At 38.8% G+C, this 17,501-nt stretch overlaps 1 protein-coding gene across 3 annotated transcripts in view; it reads right to left on the bottom strand.

Annotated features, from left to right (window-relative positions):
• Positions 1–17,501, bottom strand: part of INO80 (INO80 complex ATPase subunit) — a 139,150-nt gene that overhangs the window by 50,256 nt on the left and 71,393 nt on the right. For all 3 annotated transcript variants that reach the window (XM_082735541.1, XM_082735540.1, XM_082735539.1), the window contains exons 21-24: positions 17,208–17,341; positions 15,296–15,363; positions 14,504–14,597; positions 13,560–13,731 (exon numbers count right to left, since the gene is read on the bottom strand). In XM_082735541.1, the coding sequence (XP_082591667.1) occupies positions 13,560–13,731; positions 14,504–14,597; positions 15,296–15,363; positions 17,208–17,341 (468 nt within the window). The remainder of the gene's footprint in view (positions 1–13,559; positions 13,732–14,503; positions 14,598–15,295; positions 15,364–17,207; positions 17,342–17,501) is intronic.

Here is a 17,501-nt window from a genome sequence, read left to right as displayed (position 1 = left end):
CTTTTTAAGTTTTAATTTTAATTCCAGTTAGTTAACATAGTGTTATATTAGATCCAGGTGTACAATATAGTGATTCAACATTTCCAACCATCAGCCAGTGCTCATTACAACAAGTGCGCTCCTTAATCCTCATCAACCTTCCCCCAACCCCCTTCCCCTCTGCTAACCATCAGTTTGTTCTCCAAAATTTGTCTGTGAGGAAAGGTCTCACCTTAAATGAAAGGGTGTACTGTTTATAGATCAACTGCTAGACTAAATGGCTTCTATTTTCAGATATTTTAAGTGACCAAACAAAAAGAGAGAAAATAAAGCACAGAAAACCTGAGTACAATGGCTTCTCAGAGCTTTCCACAAGGGGCGTTGGCAGCTTTCATGATCTCAGGAAATAATGTCATATATAGATACTACAGATGCAAATTAACATCCAGCAGGTGAGTTTTTGAAAATTTCTGGTTGGGATTCTTCATCAATAGCCAGTCAAAGCTCTCTAAGCATTTAACAGAGAACAGTGTTTACAACTTAAACACACACCACTTTTTTCAAAAACAATTCTTCATGTTTAGATCCTTCTGTATATTTTAAATTACAAAATCTGAACTGCCCCTAATTTTTATGAGCTAGTTCACAAAAGCTGGGAAGTATGGAAAGCTGGAAAGCTTTTGACACACATGATGCCATTACCATGGCAACAGTTTCACTGAAACAGATAAAGGAGATGGAATCAACACTGGTACAGGTTTCCCTTGTTCCCCAAAAGTAGAGAATTCCTTTGCAAACTTTTGGAAGCTGAAATAGCATAAAGTAAAGCAGCAATTACCATTAATCTATGTGGAAAATATTTTGAGCATTCCTAGACCCCCAGAAATAAACTCTTTTTCTGATACCTCAGGACATACCTTGCTAACAGATGCACAAAATAAATTGAGATAAAGTACAGATGCTCCCAGACACAGTTCAAAGCCATGACAGGTCAATGCTGAATATAGTTCCTGGGGAAGGGGATCAGCGGTGCCATTCCCACTGCTCCAGTGCACACAGCTCTGTAGTGGCTCAGTGCCAAACAAATGCTGAATGCTATTTCTGCTTTTCGCCTTTTTTTTTTTTTTTTTTTTTTTGGTAAAATGAAAGTCCTCTTCAGATTTCTTTTGATTAGTGAAATGGGTACGAATGTAGGTCTTTCTTTTTTTTTTTTTTTAAGATTATATTTATTTATTTGACAGAGAGAGAACACAAGTAGGCAGAGAGGCAGGCAGAGAGAGAGAGAGAGGAGGAAGCAGACTCCCTGCTGAGCAGAGAGCCCGATGTGGGACTCGATCCCAGGACCCTGAGATCATGACCTGAGCCGAAGGCAGCGGCTTAACCCACTGAGCCACCCAGGTGCCCCGAATGTAGGTCTTTCTTAAAAGCCAAGTGTTATAACCTTGAACTTTCGAAAAGTGGGAGACATCTTGTACTCTGCTTCTCCCAATCATCATTTTTAACTGGATATAGCATGAAATCGGTTTTGCCTCCCCCAAAAGATGACTACATGGGATATATCCTATAGATTCTGGATTTTGTCTTTATTCTTCTAAGTAAAACAAGATGAAAAAGAAAAAGATTCGTATGTGTGAAACACATTAGCCCCTACAAATCTGTACAAGAAAGGAGCTCTGACCAGAGCTCACGGTAGCGAAGGAGGTGTATGCGAATGAATTTATGAAAAATTTGAACTAACTACTATTTCTTTTTCTTTTGGAAGATTTTATTTATTTGACAGAGAGAGAGATCACAAGTACACAGAGAGGCAGGCAGAGGGGGAAGGGGAAGCAGGCTCCATGCCGAGCAGAAAGCCTGATGTGGGGCTCCATCCCAGGACCCTGAGACCATGACCTGAACCGAAGGCAGAGGCTTAACCCACTGAGCCACCCAGGTGCCCCACTACTACTCCTTCTTAAAATTTTCACCAATAAAGCAGGGTGGAGCACAATAAAATTAAGAGGAACACAGTGAACCATGTTGGCTTTTATTCCACAAGCATCACAAAAGAAAGAAATATTAGACAAGAATTCATGTCAAGTAAGAGAGTTTAAAAGGCCTTAAATTTGTTTAAAACACCCCAAAAGTGTCATCTGATCTGTGTCCTTAGCCTAGTCCTTAGTTCCTTCATGTTTATATATCATCCTAAAGCCAGTATTATGAGAATAGGACTTCCTTGAACTCTGTAACACAAAATTCAAGCCTAACATTCACTGCAGAGCGAAAACTAAGATTTTATAGGCACCTCTGGAAAGAGTGCTTCTCACTGTCTAGATTCATTCATATCCACAGTGGGAAAGAATGCGGTGAGGACTGGATTAGACCACCAAATGACTCAGTAGTATGGGGTCTGAGGTAGCTTACCAGGAACAAGATGATAACATGTAGCTTAGTCAATTCTCATTACCTGTCCTCTCAGAGGAATAAGAACAAAGCTTTTACCTGGATTTGATGATAGGAAGCTGTATTTAGGAAAAAACCTACTGGAACAATAACTACTATTTATTATAAGACAAATGAAGGCACAGAAGAGAATGAAGAATTTTTTTCTGCAATAAAAGGACAAAGCTGCATGTGGAAAAATTAATTCAAAGCTAATTTGGTAGCTCCAAAGGAATTTTACTTGAAATGACTACTTGAATAGTACAAGAGAAAGAATTCTACACTTGCTTCCAATTTTAGCATGTCCCCTTGTCTTTCTCTCAGGTCTATCTACTCAAGAATAATTCCAAGGGTGTCTGGCTGGCTCAGTCAATAGAGCATGCTACTCTTGATCTAAGGATCATGAATTCGAGTCCCATGTTGGGCACAGAGATTACTTCAATAAAGGGTAGGGCGCACATGGGTGGCTCAGTCGGTAGAGCATCTGCCTTTGGCTCCGGTCATGATCCCAGGGTCCTAGGATCAAGACCCATATCAGGCTCCTTGCTCAGCGGGAAGCCTACTTCTCCCTCTCCCCCTCCCCCTGCTTGTTCCCTCTCTCTCTGTGCCTCTGTCAAATAAATAAATAAAATCTTTAAAAAGGGTTGGGGGTGCCTGGGTGGCTTAGGTGCTTAAGCATCTGCCTTCAGCTGAGGTTGTGATCCTAGAGTCCTGGGATCGAGGCCTGTGTCGGGATCCCTGCTCCATGGGGAGCCTGTTTCTCCCTCTCTCTCTGCCTGCTGCACTTGACTGTCACACTTCATATGCTCTCCATACTTTATCTGTGAAATAAATAGATAAAATCTTAAAAAAAAAAAAAAATACCCCAAATTTCACCTTTAAAAACCGATCTTGAACACGGAATCACTCTTATGTTCTTCCATCAAAACTTTGTTGTTGTTTTGAAGATATTTTTTAAAATTTATTGGACAGAGAGAGAGATCACAAGTTGGCAGAGCAGCAGGCCTAGAGAGAAAAGGGAAGCAGGCCCTCCACTGAGCAGGGAGCCCGATGTGGGGCTCTATCCCAGGACCCTGAGATCATGACCTGAGGCAGAGGCTCAACCCACTGAGCCACCCAGATGCCCCAAAGATTTTATTTTTTTAAGTAATCTGTATACTCAGCACAGACTGAAACTTACACAATCAAGGTCAAGAGTTGCATGCTCCACTGGCTGTGCCAACCAGGCGCCCCATTTTCATCAAAACTTTGAAACATAATTTGTATTTACTTTGCATAGTAAATCAAGGCTATTCCACTTTTTAGGACCACAAAAGAAAAGCAAGGAGTTGGAGAAATAGCATCTCTTCACAAATAATCAAGGTTACATAGTTAAGAATTAAGTTGGCAAATCAAATGAAAATCTAACATACAGAATACAACAGAGATTACAATGAAAAAAATTTTGCTTACAAGGACCTAGGGCTTATGAGCAATGAATTCCTGTTGAAGATGAAAGCTAGATATCATCCTGTATTTAATATCCTCCCCTGCTGACATCTGCTATGGCTAATAGAACTGTGAACAAGATGAGTGACAAAGAGAGCAGGGAGAGATACCAACATCCTTTAATCAATTTAAGAACTTTTATGATGTCACAGTCAAAACCCATCAACAGCCTAGGCCAAACTCTCAGAACTAGGAATACCAAAACAAACTTTATAATGAAATAACTAACATAAAGGTCTCAGCCCAACAATAAAAGGCTCTGGTCAATCAAGATATATTCACAAATTCTTTGGTAACTTTCTCCTCAAAAGGCAGAGCCTAGTTCCTTCTCCTCTCTAGCATGACTCCCAAAACTAAATCATAAAAGGCACTGTGCCTCTTCCTTGCTCTCTCATCACTTAACCTAGGGGAAGCCAGCTGCCATATCATCAGGACACTCAAGCAGCCCCAAGGAAAAGTCCAAACAGCAAGGAACTACGGCCTCCAGCCAATTGCCAATACTAACTTCCTAGCCACATGAGTCAGCTACTTTGGAAGCAGATCCTATGGCTCTAGTCAATCTTTCAAAATAACTGTAACCTTAGCTGACATCTTGACTGGAACTCTGTAAGATTTTTTGAGCTAGAATGACCTACCTAAGCTGCTCTTTTCAAAGTTCCTGATCAAGAGAAACTGCAGGGCGAAAATAACTGATGTTCGATAAAATGAATGAGTGATCGGGGCACCTGGGTGGCTCATTGGGTTAAGCCTCTGCCTCTGGCTCAGGTCATGATCTCAGGGTCCTGGGATCAAGTCCCGCATCGGGCTCTCTGCTTGGCAGGGAGCCTGCTTCCTCCTCTTTCTCTCTGCCTGCCTCTCTGCCTACTTGTGATCTCTCTCTGTCAAATAAATAAATAAAAATCTTAAAAAAAAATTAATGAGTGATCAAACAAGTTACCAATCCCACACTTCTTAACCTCCAAGGGAATGTTAGAACTCTTCACAAAGTTCTATTTTAAATACTGATGTTATAATTTTAGGCTGGAGGACATTCCCTCAGGTGAGATTATATATCAAGTTCCAAAGGGAAAACCAATACAAACATGAAGCACCACTATTAAGTCATTCAGGAAACATTTACTTAACTTTTCTCGTGTAAGACCGCAAAGACGAGAGGGACTATATAAAATGTTCAAACACTTGAACTGTGTTCTCACTTGGGGAAGAAAAACAAACAATTTAAAAAAAAAAAAAAAAAAAAGAAAACGACAGAACTAAGTAACGCTTTCTTTTTTCACATTAAGCTTAGTTTCAGAGCTTCTACAAATAGTAAAACTTTCTTTGTGATACAGAGTACCTTTCTGTTGATTATAGAACTCCCACCAGGATTCACTGGAGTTTTCCACTGTATAAAAAGGGTAGTTAACCACTTCGCAATCCCACCAACCGTCTCTCTTGCATGTTCAATATCCTTCTTTAAGGGCTTTTTCCTTTTAGCCTTCAAATCTGAGTCTCCCCTTCCCTACAAACTCAACTTTGACTTAAACCCAGTGTCTCTCCTGAAATATCTCCCTATTCTTCTTTCTGACTGTCACACTTCATTGCACACTTCATGTGCTCTCCATACTTTCTAACCAGAATCTCTCTCCCTGTAAATCCCTGCACCAGGCTTTCTGTGTTCTATCTACACTCCCAATGACAAAAGGTACTAATCTCATCCCTGTGTATTTGCCTTAAACTTAATATAGAATTTATCATTCTCTTGAACTGTGTTTTGGAAGTGATTCCTTCACTGGCAATACTCATCCATATCCAAATCAATCAGAGTCCCCTGACCCTTTAAGATTTATTTATTTTTTGGGGGTGGGCAGGCAGAGGAAGAGGAAGAGAGTCTTAAGTAGACTCTGTACAGGGCTCAATTTCCTGACCCTGATATCATGACCAGAGCAAAAATCAAGAGTTGGTGCTTAACCACCTGTGCCACCCAAGCGCCTCACTGACCCTTTCTCTGTAATCATTCAGTTACTACCAGTTCTGTTGGGTCCTTAGTACTTAATAATTGCAACCTTTGTTTAACATCCTCCTTAACACGTCCCGTCTTTTTTGACAGCATACACTGAGATTAATCTTTATCAAATACTAATGACTGAAATCCCATTGCTGTGCTTAGTGATCTGAGTGATTAAGTGACCTTCCTTAAACTGGTTACCAGATTACTCCTTCCAGTGGCTTGACAGTAGTTACCAGAAGTTTTATTTTCCCAAGATTGCAACTACAACATCTATGTAATAAATTAAGCTAATAAAAGGCTAAAACTCCTGGTTTAATAACTAAACCTCAACAGACTGGCATTTAAAGACTCCTACAACTTACCTTTCTGGCCCTTTCTTTTGTTTAGCTCCAGTCTTAAACTTGGAATATCCTTCCTCCTACCCAGATCCCTACCACTCAAAGTCCAACTAAAACACCACCATTTCGGGCACCAGGGTGGCTCAGTCGGTTAAGCATCTGCCTTCGCCTCATGATCTCAGGGTCCTGGGATTGAGCCCCATGTTGGGATCCCTGCTCAGTGGAGAGCCTGCTTCTCCCTCTCCCCTACCCCTTTCCCCACTCATACTCACTTTCCCTCTCTCTCAAATAAATAAAATCTTAAAACAAGAAAAAAAACACTTCTATAAAAACTTTTGTTCATTTCAATCTAAGATGATTTCCCATTCTGAATTTTACCACTGATCACTCACCATCAATCTGGCAGTTAATTATGTCTTCTCTCAACTCTTGAGTTATTTTGTTTTTAAAGTCTTTTTTTTTTTTAAAGATTTGATTTATTTATTTGACAGAGAGAGATCACAAGTAGGCAGAGAGGCAGGCAGAGAGAGAGAGAGGAGGAAGCAGACTCCCTGCTGAGCAGAGAGCCCGATGTGGGACTCGATCCCAGGACCCTGAGATCATGACCTGAGCCGAAGGCAGCGGCTTAACCCACTGAGCCACCCCTAAAGTCTTTCTAAGAGGTGCCTAGGTGGCTCCCCTTAGGGTCGGGTAAGCATCCAACTCTTGGTATTGGCTCAGGTCACGATCTCAAGGTCGAGAGATTGAACTCTGTGTCTGGCTCCACACAGCGGGGTATCTGCTCAAGATTCTATCTCTCTCCCTCTGCGCAGCCCCCAATACCCTCTCCCCCTATGTGCTCTTTCTCTCAAATAAATAAATGATCTTTAAAAAAATAAAGTCTTAAGTTTGGGTGTTTTTACTACACACATGAATGATTTTTCAAGCCAGAAAACAGGGACCATGACTGTTAACACACCTTACCCACAGCAGACACTGCTGACTAACAGGTTGGTAAACACTAATTACATATGCTCCCTGTGCGAGCAGACTGACCTTGAGAAGAGGCAATTCTAAAATTGTCTGACCAGCAGAAAAAAGGAGCATCAGACAACCACTGATCACTAAGCCAAATTCACATTCTACCACCAGAGATTCATTCAGTCAATAAGTTCTTCTGACATACAGATTGCTGTATCCAATCACTCCAATTGGCTTTGGTACTGAATAATTACAAACAGCAGGAAGAGAGAAGGAGATAAGGGTGTATCAAGAAAAGGAGTACTTCCCCCAGTAAATATTGGGTCCTCCCCTCTTTACTCGCTTAGGCTTCTTTTACTATCCAGACAGTGGTCTACAAAGGAAGCTTCATACACAAGATTCACAAGGTAAATAATTAACATGTTAGTCTATGTGTATCATTTTTTTTAAAAAAAAATATTTATTTATTTATTTATTTGACAGATCACAAGTAGGCAGAGAGGCAGGCAGAGAGAGAGGAGGAAGCAGGCTCCCCACTGATCAGAGAGCCAGATGTGGGGCTCGATCCCAGGACCCTAGGATCATGACCCAGGCCGAAAGCAGAGGCTTTAACCCACTGAGCCACCCAGGTGCCCCTATGTGTATTAAAGAAAATAATACACAGGTATTGTAAAAATGGACTAAATATATTTAATAATAGGGGTACGTAATGAAAAACACTTGGGGACCAGTGGCCTATATATCTACAACGTGGAAGAGTTTAAAATAAGATTTGTAAGCTGATTCTAAAATTTACATAAGAATGCAAAGAGCTAAGAACAACCAAGGCAATACTGAAGAAAGATGAAGCTTAGAAGACCTGTGTTTCCAGTGATCAAAACGTATTATGAAGCTATATTTCAGACAGAGTAATACTGGCTCAAGGATAGACAAATGGACCACTGGGACAGAAAAGAGCCCAGAAACAGACCCTATCTGCCACCTATCTGGCAAAAGTGATGCTAAGCGCAGTAAGGATGGTCTTTTCAATAAACGGAGCTGCATCAAATGGATATGGATATCTATATGCAAAAAAAAGGGGGAGCAATCTGTACCACAGACTAAAAAACCATCACAATTCCCTATAGATCAGTATATGAAAGGTAAATAATAAAACTTATGGAGAAAAACATACAGAATTACCTTCATGACCTTTGTATATAGGCAAATATTTCTTCAATGGGACACAAAAATGCTGTTTAACGACACCGGTGAGAGTGCAAAAGTTGCAGAGTAGAAGATAATCTGCAATACGTAAGGACTACAAGTCACTATGAAAACACAGACTGCCTCATAGAAAAATAAGCAAGATCTTGAATAAGAATTCATACAGGAGGTTATCCAAATGGCTAATAAGCATTAGGAAAGGTATTTAATATCATTATTCATAAGGGAAATGTAATTTAAAGCCACGACGAGATACTACCACAGAGAAAGACTGCTAAAATCAACAAATAATATAACATTCTGGCAAGGATGTGGAACAACTAGATCCTCTCATACGTTGCTAATGAGAGAAAAAACACTGATGCAATTGTTTGAGAAAACTGCTCGGTATTATCTATTAAAGATGACCATAAGCATACTCTATGATCCAGCAATTTGACCACTAGATCTACACCCTACAAAATGCATATGAATTTTCTTTAAAAGATGTGTACGGTAATACAACAGTAATATTTGTAACAACAACAACTAGAAATCACCCAAATATCTGCCCACAGTAACTACTGGGAAGGTAAGGCGGAGTGGAAAAGTGAATGGAAGTGGGTATAAGGGACTTCTGAAGTAGAGTTCCAATAGTGTTTGTGAAGTAACTCAGCCGTATGCCTACTTAATGATTTATGCACTTTCCCACATGCATGAGTAGTAACTCTAGAAGGACAGCCAAGGCAACAAAAGAGATGATATAAAAAGTTTAATATGGGGGCGCCTGGGTGGCTCAGTGGATTAAGCCGCTGCCTTCGGCTCGGGTCATGGTCTCAGGGTCCTGGGATCGAGCCCCGCATCGGGCTCTTTGCTCGGCGGGAGCCTGCTTCTCTCTCTCTCTCTCTCTCTCTGCCTGACTCTCCGCCTACTTGTGATCTTTCTCTCTGTCAAATAAAAAAAAAAAAAAAAAAAAAAAAAAAGTTTAATATGATGGGGCGCCTGGGTGGCTCAGTGGGTTAAAGACTCTACCTTCAGCTCAGGTCATGATCCCAGGGTCCTGGGATCGAGCCCCACATTGGGCTCTCTGCTCAGTGGGAAGCCTGTTTCCCTTCCGCTCCCTCTGCCTGCCTCTCTACCTACTTGTGATCTCTGTCTGTCAAATAAATAAATAAAATCTTTAAAAAAAAAAGTTTAATATGCTATACTTATTACTTCTGTCTCTCTAATCTACTTGGCTTGCTATCTCCTAAAGCAAAGGAAATGCTCATCTTTTCAGAATCAAGTTAGCTGCTTCTTAGAATCATGAGTTCAAATAGCGGCTAATTTTGTTAGAAACAAAATTTTTTTAACTTCCCTAATAACTTTGTTAGGGTACTGGTTATCATCCCTGAATTTTCTTCCTATCCCCACAAACTTTAAAGATGGACTCCACATTAATGTCAGTGCTCTTCTAATCTTTCAAGACTTTTCTCATTCTTTCTAAGTTTGTAATTCATCATTTGAATTATAGCAAATATCTCAAATTATACTGTCAGGACATTTACTGAAAATACTTAGTTAGTTACAAGTTTATTTCCTGTGAAAAAAACTCTGATTCCACAGTAGTAGGATCTATATTTAAACAAAGTGGTCTTCCAAAGGATTAGTAAATTACATCAACAATGCCAGAAGTATATTTTTAGACCTCAAAACAGCAAACAAGTCATATCAGGAATGACAGGCACAGAGCACACATGATGAATTTACCCCACACCTAAGAGCCCAAGACCTTATATTTAAAACCAGCTGAAAAACTTAAAACAAGAGCACAACAGATAATTATTACATTTAAGTCTTAGCACTGTTAACTGATATTTAATTTTATCTTTTAAAAAAAGACTCATTTTTGTCAACTTTTTTTTTTTTTTTTTAATGAAAAACTGGCAGGATCCGAGTAGACCATGAGGTTTCAAAGTGTGGTTTTGATGTGTGTATGTTTGTGAAAGTATCATTCATCTTAAGTTTTAGCTTTTATATTCTTAATTAATGAAATGTGGAAATCTGTTCTAAAGGATTAGGTGTTCAAAATTTCATTCTCTATTCTTCTTTGTATAACAGACAAAACTGATGTTCTCTGGACAAATTAGGTAAATGCTTCTTGAATAGGAAAAACTTAGGAGAAACCAGTGTGAGAACCAGAACAGTAGTGGTGACAGGCACATTCTAAGAAAGCCATTCTTGGGGGGACAGTTCCCAAAATAAACTACTTTCCTCATGTTTGGATCTTTCAAACATGAGGAAAGCTGGGTTCTTTCAAAATTAATTATCTTTATTTATACTATCTTTGAATACCAAGGATATAACAGATAGATATCAGACTATACTAAGACAAAGATGGACCTTGACTACTAAATGCAAGTCAGGGTAAGTACACAGTGAAACGTGCATTCAGTTCTCTGAACAACTGAAAGTGAGATTCTTTTTTTTTTTTTTTAAAGATTTTTATTTATTTATTTGATGGCGAGAGATCACAAGTAGGCAGAGAGGCAGGCAGAGAGAGAGGGGGAAGCAGGTTCCCTGCTGAGCAGAGAGCACGATGCGGGGCTTGATCCCAGGACCCTGGGACCATGACCTGAGCCGAAGGCAGAGGCTTAACCCACTGAGCCGCCCAGGCGCCCCTGAAAGTGAGATTCTTAAGTTCCAAATGTTTTGTTCTTTTCTTACTATTAAAAAGAATGATCCAGAATCTTCTACGTGGTGACTCTCTTTATCTAGTTCTCTACCTATTCTAATATTATGAGGTCATATAATGCTGTATTTTTAAAATTGTGATTAGTCAGGGTCATGAAATCATATTTTAGTAGGCTCCATCTAACATTAAGAAAAAAAGGAACAAAAGGAAAAAACCAGAGTGCAGTGTACATGAAGGTTAAGTATTGTTTTGTGAGTATTTTGTTATAAAAATATATGTATATGTATGTAGTATTCTGTGTATCTACACACATCAGTCGGTGATAGAAATATTCTTAATATTCTTAATATTCTTGAACGCCAGAGCTATAGTGAGCTTTATTATATTTTTATTAAATGTTACACACGGAGTCTCAAAAAATTATTCTTTATTCAGAAGTTAGGTGAACCTTTAAGACTAGATACCATGCAAAGACCACTCCGCTTAGCTGAAAGCAACAATTTCTCGTACCAGATCAACAAACTCTGGCAAAATACACTGCCTGGTTGATATTTTAATATATACATGTTGGAAATAAGGATGATGAGACCAAAAGCAGCGCAGTGTCTCTACACATACAGAGCTAGCTTTCAGCTGCCTGCGACCTAATGGTTGTATACATGGTAAATCCCTACAGCAGCAAACTTCCATTCACAACATGAAATAAAATTAAAGAGGAAATGAAAGTGAATCTAACTTCAATTAAAATAACTACCCATAAGGCATAAAGCCCATATCTGAATTTCTCAGGAAATTCATTAGTTGATGTAAGGACCTCACTGAACAGAAACAATGAATACATTACTGTATTTTCAGAAAACAAAAGAATATAAACATGGGAAGGTGGATCTTTGAGAGTTAAGAAAGATGTAGTGTCTACATAAGGCAATAAATGCTTAGAAAATGTTGCTTCCTGTACCAAAAATAAAACTAGCAACAATTTATAACTATAGAAATATAAATTATCAAATGCAGGTGAACCAGTCTGTAAGAATTTAAACAACTCTTGACCAGTTACAGCAATATTTCACCAGTAGGAAGTCACCCTGCCACCACGGACCATATTATTGCAACAGCCTGAATTCTACTCTCCTTTCTCCATTACCAATCTTCTCACCAGAGGCCAAAAACACACATGGAGCAATGCTTGAGAAACCAATTGGGAAAACAGAGGAAGTCATATGGATTCTTCAGCAAACACGGGCAAATACCAGATCCAAACAAAAGAATAGCTAGCATTCAACAGCAATTAACTCTAATGACCCATCAAATTTTCTAGAGGACACAAGGAAAATGCCCTGCCTTCTTAACTTTGAATTCAGGACTGTAATATATAAATACACAAATCTCTTTTCAAAATTCTCCAATGTTACCCATTTCATTCAGAATAAAATCCAAATCCTTGCAAGAACTGATGATGTCCCTTATGATCTGGACCTACATCTATAACCTTACCTTCTGTCACTTTCTCACTCACCTATTCTACAAAGGCCAGAACAATTACATGAAAAAGTGTTCAGCATCATTATTTTTCATGGAAATGCAATTTAAAATCACAATGAGATAACATTACAAATGCAACAACATGGACTGACAATATCAGGTACAGGCAAGAATGATGAACAGCAGCAAACTTCTCACATTGCCAGTAGGAGGATAAATTTCTAAAACCACTTTGGAAAAAGGCTTGGTAATGGCCACTAAATCTAAACACACATACACCTGATGATACAGCAATCTCATTCCTAGATCTGAATCCCAGAGAAAGTAGTGTACATTTATCAAAAGACATGTACAAGAATATGCACTGCACTTTTATTTACAATAGCCCCCAAGTAGAAGCAACCTAAATATCCACCAACAGCAGTACAGTCACTAAATTGTGGTGTGTTCGGACAATGGACTATTTCACTGTATACAAAAGAAATGTGCAATGTGGATGAATCTCACAGGCATAATACTAAGGGAAAGGATGTGGACACAAAAGTGCATGTACGGGATAATTCCATTTACAAGAAGGTCAAAAACTGGCAAAAATAATCTATGGTGACAGAATAGTGGTTTTGTTAGTTTATTCTGAAATGGAGGTATTAAATTGGAAGATGCATGAGGGAGACTTCTGGGTACTGGAAATGTTCTACACCTTAATCTAGGTATGATCTAGTAGTTACCTGAGTGTACCTACATGGATAAATTCAAAGAGTTGTAAATTTAAATTCTATTTTACAGTAAAGTTGTAAATTCTACTTTACAGTAAAGTTATGTATTAAATACATACTAAATATACACACATGCACAAACATGTACCCCCCCCCGCCACCGTCTATGAAATGACAGTAAGTCATTAACTCAGCACACCGCTCCCACTCCTCTAGGAACTTGTGGCTCCATGAATCCATCACTGACTTTATTACTCCTTTTACTGATGCAAAGAGAAGGTAAGTGAGAACTACCACAGATAGCTGATAGTGAAGTAAGTGCTTACCTTTAACAAAGGGCAGCTGCAAAGGTTGGGAAAGGAGAGTGGAAAATTAACCCCAAGAAGGAAATCCTTGTTTCTCAGATATCTCTGCTGGCTCTCCCCTTCTGGCTCTCCCCAGGAGCGCAGCTGATGGAGCCTGTAGGAGGCTTTCAGAGACAGGAAAAGAGCTAACCATCTGAAACAGACCACAGCAGACATGCTTATTCAGTGCTCCATGGAGGTTTGAGGGTAGTTCAGAGCAGCAAGGAACCTTGCCTTTCATTCATGTGTCTCTTTTGTACATCTTGAGCATTTTAGAAACAGTTCCTCCCTACTTTCAGATGATGCCATTTCACACTTTTCTTCTAAAAATTCCATCTTTGGCATGACTTGGTTTGCTACTATGAAAACTAAAATCCTCCATAAAGCTCCACTCAATATTAAAGAATATTTAACTCTATTATAAAAATTCTATTATAAAAATATCCTCGTATTAGGGAGACAGCCTTTACTAACAAGGTCACTATTTATTATTACATAAATACAAAATAATAACATAAGTGAAAATCATTATTCCAAGGGGGAAAAAAACCAGAACTAAGTCTCCCAGAATACTTAAGACAGGTTTATGCTGTAATCACTATCAAGTAAAGGACTCACTTGCCATTATCTGCCCTGCAGGAGCAAATATAACATAGAAGACTAACTAGAAATTAAGAAGACTTAAAGACCTTCTGGTAGCATTTGGGGGTTGAGCTGAAATAATTTTTATTTCAGGTATATCATGAAGCATCATGCAATTATTAAATGATCGAAAGAAAATTATGATCCCCTTATAAAAATTTTTACTCTTAACAAGAAAAAAATAAGAGGCTTGCTAAGATGATACAATATTAAGTATTTAATTTCACAGCTCAAACTCTGTTTATTCTCAACTGCTCTCTCATCAAATTAAGGAAACTTCTCACCTGGCCAAAAGTCCCTGAAGCATGAGGTTTGCCATTTCTGCTGGAGATACATCAATAAAGCGAAGGAAGGAGAAACAGCTTTCTTCATTAACACCTGGAATATCAAAGGACAAAGTTAAACCCAATAGCAAGTGAAAAAATAACAGTCAACTAAAGCTACTGAACTGCTGTCTTTTCATTTAAGAGTGAAAAGATATCTAAAGGTTTCAACCCAGCAATTATGGTGGAAGTCAGGGGGTCACATTTTTGTACTACAACCTCACGTGGGAGAGGCAGACCTATGAGATCTGGCATACATGGGCCAGAGTAGAGCTGGCTCATTAACTACCTTTGGGCTTTTTGGATCCTTGGCTAATCGCGTTTCTCTTTTTATCATGACAGGAAAAAGAATAGTGTAGAGTTAAAAGATTCTGAAACTTTGCCTTATTACCATGGACAATGCTCAAAGGTGAGCTGCTTCTTTCCCTTAGACTAAGGAGAAGGAACGAAGTCACATTAATGAAAGTCCTGCATTGTCTCTGTCAAGTTTCAAGGGTATAAGACACTCTTAAGAGGCAGGTATAAAATAAAATGAAAGGTCAATGTAATAATTTTTTATTGCTTCCTGTTATAGCCACAAATCATAGCATCTACAGACAAAGACAACTAATTTACTTAAAGATTATCAAGACTTTATAAGTAAAGATCCAGCATGCAGGCAAAATCATTGTGAGTTGAAAATCATTAAGCAAAATGAAGAGCATTCTGATAAATCCCTGGCATACTTTCCTTCCCCAAAATCAAAACACCTACCTTTTCTGTGAAAGAGAGACTGCTGGATATAATCTGGTGCAAACGGAGAAAGAAGAACCCTTAACCACCTGTAAAATCAGTAAATAAAATAAAATAAAATAAAATAAATCCAAACATAAATATTGGGAAGTTAACTAGATTAGAATCTTTTAAATTTAATAGAATTTTTTAGATTCTATTAAATTCTAGAATCTGGAATCTAGAATCTAAATTCTAGAATCTAAAGATTCTAAATAGAATCTTTTAGATTTTAAAAACTTTTAAGAGATCTGTTGCCATATTACCAGGCAGAAATCATGGCATAAATGTCAGATAGTACTAAGTAATTAATATAGATGTAAGAAAGTAATACAAGTTCAAAGTGGTCTCATTTCATTTCAGAGAATCACAATTCAAAGCTGTAGGTTACCATGTACCATATGAAACAAACAGCACAACAGCTGTGATCTGTTTTCCTCTGCCCATCTAGTTGAGTAATAGTCTGGAGCTATCACAGACAAATAATTTTTTAAAAAATATATTTATTTATTTACTTTATGAGACTGATGCGCTACCTACTGCGCTAATGAGGCACATTTATTTACTTTAGAGAAAGGGTGGGAACAGGGGGTAAGGAAGAGGGGGAGGGAGAAAATCTCCAGCAGACTCCTAGCTGAATGTAGAGCCCGAAGCGAGGTTCAATCCCATGACCCTGAGGATCATGACCTGAGATCACTTAATCGACTGAACCACCCAGATGCCCCACATACAAATAATTCTACCCCCTCAAAGATTTTATTTATTTATCTGACAGAGAGAGAGACAGCAAGAGAGGGAACAGAAGCAGGAGGACTGGGAGAGGGAGAAGCAAGTTTCCTGCTGAGCAGAGAGCCAGATGTGGGGCTTGAACCCAGGAATTAGAACCTGAGCCAAAGGCAGACGCTTACTAACTGAGTGACCCGGGCACCCTCAAGACCAAGAATTCATTCATTCATTCTTTTTTTTTCTTTCTTTCTCTCTTTTTCTTTCTTTCCCTTCTCCTTTTCTTTCCCTTCCTTTCTCCCTTTCTCTCTCTCTCTCTCTCTCTCTTATTCATTCATTCATTCATTTATTTATTGGACAGACAGAGATCACAAGCAGGCAGAGAGGCAGGCGGTGGGGCGGGAAGCAGGCTCCCCCAGGAGCAGAGAGCCTGATACAGGGCTCGATCCCAGAACCACAGGATCATGACCTGAGGTGAAGGCAGACGTTTAATCAACCATCCAGATGCCCTTCAACTTCAGTTTCATTAGGTTAAATGTTGTTGACTATTTTGGTAATGCTGCTTATATTGTTTCTCTACAGAAGAACTTTCTAAATCTATGATTCTCAAATCTTGATGTGCATAAGAATTCTTTGGGAGCTTGTTACAAAATTCAAAAGCCAGGGATATCCTCACTCCCAGGTGTAGAATGGACCTACACACATTTTCTGAATGGAATTGGTCTCTAGCATATTACATTACAACCATTTCACCTTTAACCAAATCTGTCACTGATTCCGGGAGGAGGTAAATTTGATTAATCTGAAATACAATCAGCTCTCCCACAAGCGCTATTCCAAGTATAAAATAAGCTACTGCAAAACAATTTCAGTACTGGAGTAGAGACATACGGTGATCTCTCGACACAAGTACATATTTGCACTATGTGCACATTCCTCAATCAGAAAAGCAACCAGAAGCGGCTAGAGCTATTAAGAGCCAATTAAACCCTTGATACGGTACAGATTTATATCACAACATCCCTCAATAAATAGGTGTCCACCCTATGCTTAAATACGTTATTGTTGGGGAACTCAAACACTCTCCACTAAACCCCCCAAAGCCATTAAGCCACAAAACCCCAAATTACAAAAACACCCTTAGAGTAAACAGGTATTAGTATGTGCTTACCTGTCTCGTGAATGGTTGAAGACCCTGATCTGTCCATGACGGTAGATAAACTTTGAAATCTGGTATGGCTTTAGGGTAATATGAAATGGAGACCAAGTTTCTTGTCGTTCAAATAACTCTGGGTGATTACAAACCTAAGAGGAAGGAAAATAAAAAAAATACCACTGTCATGTGCAGACATAACTCTCAGAAAAATCACGGGAATCCCAAACCCTGAATGTTTACTTTTGTGAACATATACTTTCTCATTTCATCTTTTTTTTAAAACAGCCTTTGTTTATCTGACCAAGGTCA

This window comes from Mustela nivalis (genome assembly GCF_964662115.1).
Source record: "Mustela nivalis genome assembly, chromosome: 6".
Taxonomy (NCBI): Eukaryota; Metazoa; Chordata; class Mammalia; order Carnivora; family Mustelidae; genus Mustela; species Mustela nivalis.
This window is presented reverse-complemented; position numbering and strand designations above follow the sequence as displayed.